The 7833-nt window shown below is 50.5% G+C and overlaps 1 protein-coding gene across 1 annotated transcript in view; it reads left to right on the forward strand.

Annotated features, from left to right (window-relative positions):
* Positions 1 to 7833, forward strand: part of ABCC1 (ATP binding cassette subfamily C member 1 (ABCC1 blood group)) — a 98376-nt gene that overhangs the window by 42559 nt on the left and 47984 nt on the right. The window contains exon 13 of the mRNA XM_077773194.1: positions 6451 to 6597. Within this exon, the coding sequence (XP_077629320.1) occupies positions 6451 to 6597 (147 nt within the window). The remainder of the gene's footprint in view (positions 1 to 6450; positions 6598 to 7833) is intronic.

Raw genomic sequence — 7833 nt, forward strand, 5'->3', positions numbered from 1 at the left:
ACCTCCGTGGCGGGTGTGGCCATGCTCCTGTGAAAGCGTATCCATAAACCCCGAAATCTGAATTTCGTGTCACCATCCTGTGCCATAAAAGACTGCTATTCTGATAGTTAAAAAAAAAATTGTGTAACATTGTTCTGAGCTCATGGACCAGATGTACGCTGGTGTGGACCCCGGCTTGGGGTCTGGATGCCTCCTGAATTCTATGGCCCACTCATGATGTGACCCGAGGCCCATCAGTCTCCCTCCTTCCTCTGGGTTTTGGCAAGGGAAACATGCAGGGGTTAGGCCACAGGGGTGTCACGTATGGGCCCCTGCCTGCCCCCCACTCCATGCCCGGGTCCACAGCCAACCATGGGGCTCACTCCCAGGCAGTCCTCCAGGTGTGCTGTGAGCTGATTGCAGTTGGCCCACGAAGTGACATCTTTTAGCTGTTCTGGGACTCTGAGTGCTCCTCGGTCCTTTCAGGCGCACATGTGCCGGCATGCAGGGCTGGAAGGTTCTGTCAGCTCCTTCTTTCAGAACACTCCGGTCTCCTTAACTTGCCCCAGGGCTCTGACAGCTTTCTTTGATTTATAGAAGTAAACAGTATTAGATGATTGGATGGTAGTTATATAGGGTGTTCTTTTGATTATTTTCCTTTAAACTGTTAAATAGTTTAAATAGTTTCCTTTAAACTGTTTTTCCTTTCAACTGTTAAAATAGTTTCACTGTGTTTGGAACTGTTAAATATTCTCCTTTGTATCTGTGATTCTCTCTCTCTCTTTTTTTTTTTTAGTTTATTTTTGCTTATTTTGAGAGAGAGAGAGAGACAGACAGACAGAGAGCGCGAGCAAGCAGGAGAGGGGCAGAGAGGGAGGGAGCCAGAATCCCAAGCAGGCTCTGTGCCGGCAGCTCGAACCTCGAGATCATGACCTGAGCCAAAATCAAGAGTTGAACGTGGGGCCCCTGGGTGGCTGTGTCAGTTAAGCACCTGACTCTTGGTTTCAGCTCAGTCTGCAATCTCTCAGTTCATGAGTTCACGCCCCGCTTCGGGCTCTGTGCAGTGTGACAGCCAGGGGGTCTCCAGACTTTTGTCAGGTGTCGCTCAAGTCGAGGGCTGCTCTGCAGGGAAGGCCGTGGCCTTTTTCCTCTTCAGCCCCAGCCTCCTAGTTTCTCTCCCTGCGTCGGGTTTTGTTGGGGGCACAGGGCTTCCTCCTAGACCGGCATAGCAGTGACTATCCTCACAAATGAATATCTCTTTTATTTACTTTACTTTCATACAAGTGATGACAAATTGTAAAGAAGTCCAAGGTGTTTTGAATTGTACTTCTTAATAGGAAAAGATCTGTAGCCAGAGGGAGTCAGTGACAGGGTTTTTTTAATCTGTGGGTTTGATTGGACTTAGGGTGGGGAAGCCTTTTCCCAGGACCCTTGGCTCTGCACCCTGGGATCCTCTGACCCAGTGCTTAGTTTCTAGCCTGTCTCCTCACTTCACAACGTGCCGTCCCTTCACTTAACATCTCCTCTTCCTAGTCTCTGCTAGGAAGGAAGCCATGGCAGGAGACGGCACTGGCTTTTCTGACCCGTGAACTTGCGCTCGTTATGGGGGAGTGGGGCGGGGAAAGGCAAGGGCAGCGGGCTCCCGGAGGCGGAGTTCATTAAGCTGTTGGGCACGAGACAGATGAGCCTGGGTGTCACTTGGAGACCTTGGCCCCGGCCGAGACACCCAAGCCTCTGACTACATTAGGATAAAGTATGTAGCGTTCGGTTCCCTTGGAAGGTGTTGGCCTGTTCTTTCCACTGGCGAATTCCTGCACTTCAAGAGGGATGAGGTGTTTACCCCCCGGTGGGTGTGATGGAAGACAGAGGCCTAGGGAGGTCAGACAGGAGCAGGGATGCCATTTCACAGGATTAATGGGCCTGTTTTTCTGAAATACAGAGCCTGGCATCTGTCATGTACACTTAATGCACTTTGCTAAAATAGGATCCCCAGGCAGCCGTCAATATTTAGCATTTTCCATCTTGGAGGATTTATGAGCTTCTCGCCTTCTACTTGTACTGTGTCTCCCTTTGGTAGGATGGTTTTCATTCCATATGGCAAGTGTGTTTTGTGTACTTCTCTGCTGATCAGATCATACAGGGACCTTATCTTTTTTTTTTTTTTTTCTTTTACTTGTATCTCTAGACAGGTGTCTCTAAGACTTAGGAGACTGGGTAAATGGTGTGTATTCACTAAATGTCCTGTGGATGAATAACTGCATGAGTAGAAGATTTGCATCAGCCATGGGAGTTAGGAACTGTTTTGCAGTTGGCAGAGTTAGGAACTGTTTTGCAATTTCCCTCACATTGACTAGAGGGAAAAAAAAAAGTGGAATTTTTCAAGTCACAAGATTGAAAAGTATAGGAAAACACTGTTGTTGTTTTTTTTTAAACATTTTAGACTTTATTTATTTANCTAATCTCTTGAAATAGACCTGGAGAGCAATGTACTTTCCTCTTAGGACTGCCTTTGCTGCATCCCATAGATTTTGAATTGTTGTGTAGGAAAACACTGGTTTTGAGTATGACTGGGGTTTCAGGCATGGCTGGATCTAGGTGTTCCAAAGGGAATGACCCCCTCTCTTGTCTCTCACCTCTGCATTCTCCGCAGTATTTTCTTTCGGGCGGTGATTTATGGCTGAAATCATGGACTGAAATTGGGAGAGATTTTGGTTCCCTAAAGAAAAGTGGAATATCGTCACCAGAAACAGGAATGGATGCTGGGAAGATGGAAAGAGCACAGGTCCACACACACAAAAACCCCAAGATTTTTAGGGGAGTTGGGCTGGAACAGACAGCTCATCTGTGTGCTGCATTTCTCAACGTGGAGGTGCCCTTAGCTCTTGGAGAGGCACCCTTGTTCTTCACTGTTGGCAAAAAAACCTTCCCATCCTTGACTCTCACCCATCACAAGGCTGTGGCAGACCCCAGCCCCCCACTCGCCTGCAACCCCAGTCTTTGGGCTGCCCCCACTCACCTCCGCACACTTGCAGACACCCACTGCTGGAGAGAACTCGGTTAGTACCTGCTTCCCTAGATTGTGAGTCTCAGGAACGCCTAGCCTGCCTCACTCCTCAGCACACAGTGCTGGTACAGAGTAGGTGATCAGTTAGTAGTTGGTGAAGAATGACCTCCACTTCCTGGAGAAGCCAAGGCTGAGTAACTGATGGGTCACGTGATGTTGCTTACTCTCTCTGCGCGAATAATAAGTGCACCATATAGCATGCTAAACTGACATAGGGGCTGTGGGAGAGAAAGAGATTCGAGACGGAGCAGTCGGGAGGGCTTGCGGTTTTAAATTTTTTTTTTTAATGTTTTATTTATTTCTAGGAGAGAGAGAGAGAGAGAGACAGCGTGAGCAGGGGAGGGTCAGAGAGAGAGGGAGTCACAGACTGAAATAGGCTCCAGGCTCTGAGCTGGCAGTCAGCACAGAGCCCGACGCGGGGCTCGAACCCACGAACCGCGAGGTCATGACCTAAGCGAAAGTCGGACGCTCAACCGACTAAGCCACCCAGGCGCCCCTTAAATAGGATGCTTGAATGCCTCACTGAGGAGGTGACGCTTGAGTAAAGGCCCAGTGAAAGTGAGGGCTCCAACCAGGGAGAGGGAAGAGCACATGCAAAGGCCCTGTGGCAGGACTGTGCCCACCGCATAGAGGGAATAACTGTGGAGGCCACCAGGGATGGAAGAGAATCAGCGGGAGGAGGGGGGTGGATGATAGGAGAGGAGGTCAGGCATGTTACAAGGAAGGGATTTTACAAACCAGACCAGCCCTGGGGCCTGAGTCAAGACTTTTGGCTTCTGTACTAAGTAAAGTAGCCTGTCTTTGGAGAGGTGTTTTTTGTTCTTAGTTTTTTTTTTACTGAGACATAATTTACTGTTTTAAAGCATACAACCCAGTGGTGTTTAATATATTCACAAGGTTGTGCAACCATCAGCACTGTCTAATTCCAGAACATTCCCCTCAGCCCAGAAGGAAACCCTGTAGTCACTGGCAGTCACTCCCTGCTCCCCCAGCTCCAGCACACTCCAGCCTTTTTTTTTTTTTTTAATTTTTATTTATATATTTTGAGAGAGAGAAAAAGAACAAGCGGGGAAGGGGCAGAGAGAGGGAGAGAGAATCCCAAGCAGGCTCTGCACCACCAGTGTGGTGCCGGACATGGGGCTCGAACCCATGAACTGTGAGATCATGACTTGAGCTGAAATCGAGAGTCGGACGCTTAACCGACTGAGCCGCCGGGCGCCCCACTCATCTCTTTTCTGTCTCTGTAGATGTGCCTGATCTGGACATTTCATACCCTAGAATCACATAGACACGGTCTTTTGTGTCTATTCTGGCTTCTCGTTAGTTGAGCATCGTGTCTTCAGGGGCCATCCATATTGTAGCCCGGACCAGCGCTTCCTTCCTTTTTATGGCTGAATGCTGTGCCTTTGCACAGGTCTCCCTGGCGCTCTGTGAGCGGGAGTATCTTCAGATGAGAGGCTGGTGCGTCATGTGGCTTGTTAATGTCAGAGCCAGAATGGGAGCCGGCCTGACTTCGCAGGGCCTTGGCTTTGGGACCCCGTGAATAGATTCTTTGGAAAATGGACCGAGGAGTTTGGACCGAGTCCCATAACCAGAAATAAAAACAGCTGCCATATATTGCGTTGTACTGTGCGCCGGGCAGTGTGCTGAGCACTTTGGCAGAATGCCTGCTTTCTCACCGCCAGCCGCTCTGTGGCATTGGATTCCCGTATCGTGTGGGTAGGAAGACAGAGGCTTGCTGGGGGAGGGGAGGTACCGTGGCCAGGGTCGTGCAGCTGATACACGGCAGAGCTGTTGGTTTTCATTTTTTTTTAAAGTTTCATTTATTTCTAAGAGAGAAAAAGATTCAGCGTGAGCAGGGGAGGGTCAGAGAGAGAGGGAGACACAGAATCCGAAGCAGGCTCCAGGCTCTGAGCTGTCAGCACAGAGCCTGATGCAGGGTTTAAATCCACGAACCATGAGATCATGACCTGAGCCGAAGTCAGACGCTTACCTGACTAAGCCACCCAGGTGCCCCTGGTTTTCATTTTTAAGCTGTTACCCTCCCGTAGATCACAGGGAAATGAGGCAGCGGAGACCCTGAAAATGCCCTGGACCACTGCCACACCAGGGACAGGGACAGATATCCTGGCTTCCGGGCAACCTGCTCTGAGCTTAGAAAGGCAGGCGCCTGGGCACTTTATTTCCCCGCAGGGAAAGCCTTAAATGGCTCTGCAGTCCTGGGGCTAATGTGGGGGCGGGGACTTGTGTCCACCTGTTGGGGTCCAGGGTTGTGCAGGTTGCTTCCGATAGCGTGTCCCTGTTACGGGCCTCGCCCAGCAACACCTGGCAGCTCTGCTGCACTAAAGGGAGAGGCTGGGAAACCCACCTGGCGATCTCATGCCTCCCTCCCCAGCTGAGCAGCTGGGCCCTGGATCATTGAGGGCGGGCTCCCTTTGTCCTGGTGAGGGGGGTGACCTGCTCTGTCTCAAGCAGCTGAACCCCCGTTCTGGTCGGCGGGCAGCCAGGGTAGTTAAAGCCCAGAGGGCAGCCCAGTGCTTAATGCAAGTCTGACTTTGGCTGTTAGTTTTGTTTTCCCTTTTTTTTTTTTTTTTTTAATGTTTTACTTATTTCTGAGAGAGTGCAGTCAGGGAAGGGCAGAGAGAGAGGGACAGAGGATCCGAAACAGGCTCTGAACTGACAACACAGAGCCTGATGTGGGGCTCGAACTCAAAAACCGCCAAGTTCATGACCTAAGTTGAAGTTGGAGCCTCAACCAACTGAGCCATCCAGGCAGGCACCCCAATCCCTTTTTTTTTAACGTCCCTTTCCTGGGGACATAAAGTCATAAATTCTGTGAGCTGGAAGGCACTTGAAATAGCAGCGGTCACTGTCACCTGTACCCCCGTTTCACAGATCAGGCATGTGAGGCATGGGGAGAGGAGGTACCCAGCTCGGGGATTGTTCTAGGCACTGAGAATGCCGTTGCATACACACCAAGCCCCTGACTTTGTGGAGTTCACATTGTAGTGCAAGAGGCCGACAATAAATGCCTACAATCCTGTAATAAAAGGTGGCAGTAGGTGCTGTGATGAAAAATAAGCGGCAGCCTCTCCAGAGGGGCAGCGGGAGGGGCCGGGCCACTGTGACGGCAGGTCNAAGCTGGGGGCGGTTGAACTCCAGAATATCGGTGCAGGGCGCTTTGAAGAAGGTGCGCTCAGAGGCCGCGACTTTCAGCGCCTGCTCACTCATTTATCTAGTTCTTTAGTGCTTAGTGAGCACTCGCTGTGTGCTAGACACTCTGCGGTGTTTTCTCCTGCCTCCGCGGCCTGTCCCGGGGCAGGCCTGGCCACGCCACCCGGGGCCACGGGGCAGGCCTGGCCACGCCACCTGGGGCCACAGGCCAGTCCTGGACGCTCTGTCTACAGGTGGCCCTCTCTACGTTTGCCGTCTACGTGACTGTCGACAAGAACAACATCCTGGATGCCCAGAAAGCTTTCGTGTCCTTGGCCTTGTTCAACATCCTGCGGTTCCCCCTGAATATCCTCCCCATGGTCATCAGCAGCATCGTGCAGGTACGGGCGAGGCGGGGGGCTCGGAAGGGCCCACACATCCCCTCCCCACAGCTGCCTCTGCCTGACCGTCCGCTGTGCCCGGCCGGCGTGACAAGGCCCACGCTGTGGCTCGCGTGCTGGTTTGCTCCCTGCCCAAAGAAAGGAACCCGTTTTACCTCTTGACGAGGAACGCACACTGGAACACAGAGCAAATACCGAACGCAACCGGGCTTTCCCGTGCTTTGTAAGATTCTGAAATATTTTATCCTGTTCTGATCTGGTCTGTTCCGCCCCGCCCTGTCTTCTGCTTTTGCAAAGAATGTACCTTTTGACTACGTTGATTTCACAACCCACTGATAGGCCTCGACCCACCATTGGTAAAACCCCAACATGCCCACCCAGAATTACTAAAGTCCACACGGTGACTCCGTCAGAGGAAACTGTCCACTTAGTCACCGTGTGCGGCTCCTACACTTTCCTGCTGGTAATAGTTTTCATTTTTTTCTCCCCAGCGGAGAATGCGTTCATGTCAAANTCCGCTTGGTCATGATCTCACAGTTCGTGGGTTCAAGCCCCGCGTCGGGCTCTGTGCTGACAGTGTGGAGCCTGCTTCAGATCGTCTCTCCCCCCCAATCTGTCCCTCCCCCACTTTGGCTTTCTCTCTCTCTTGCAATAGATCAATAAGCTTTAAAAAAATAAATAAGCAAGCAAATAAAACTCCCTTTTATTATGAAAAAATTCAGACGTCCATACAAGTAGGGAGAGAACGGAATAGCATGGTGAACTCTGGGGAGCCTTCCCCCAGGTTCAACATTTTGTCACACTTCCTTCATCTAAGTCGTCTTGTCTGCTCTCCTCCCCCACTTCCTTCCTTCCTTTCTCTGCTGAAGAATTTTATTATTTATTTATTTGTTTTTAAAGAGTTTATTTTTAAGTAATCTCTAAACCCAACTCAGGGCTTGAACTCACAACCCCAAGATCAGGAGTCGCATGCTTCACGTACTGAGCCAGCCAGGCGCCCCCGAAGAGTTTTAAAGCAAATCCCAGACCTCTTGACATTTCGCCCATAAATGCTTCGGCATGAATTTTTTCTGCTTTGGTTTTATTTCCTCAACTTGTTTTTAGTGAGATAGAATTGATACGTAACGTTGCTGAAATTTAAGGTGTACGCAGCGTGTGGATTTCACATGTTGGTGTGTGCAGTAGGATTATACCGCTGCATGTTAGCTAACACCTCTCTCCTCCCCCCCCCCCCCC

The sequence above is a fragment of the Crocuta crocuta genome, unplaced genomic scaffold (genome assembly GCF_008692635.1).
Source record: "Crocuta crocuta isolate KB4526 unplaced genomic scaffold, BGI_CrCroc_1.0 scaffold16, whole genome shotgun sequence".
NCBI classification, from domain to species: Eukaryota; Metazoa; Chordata; class Mammalia; order Carnivora; family Hyaenidae; genus Crocuta; species Crocuta crocuta.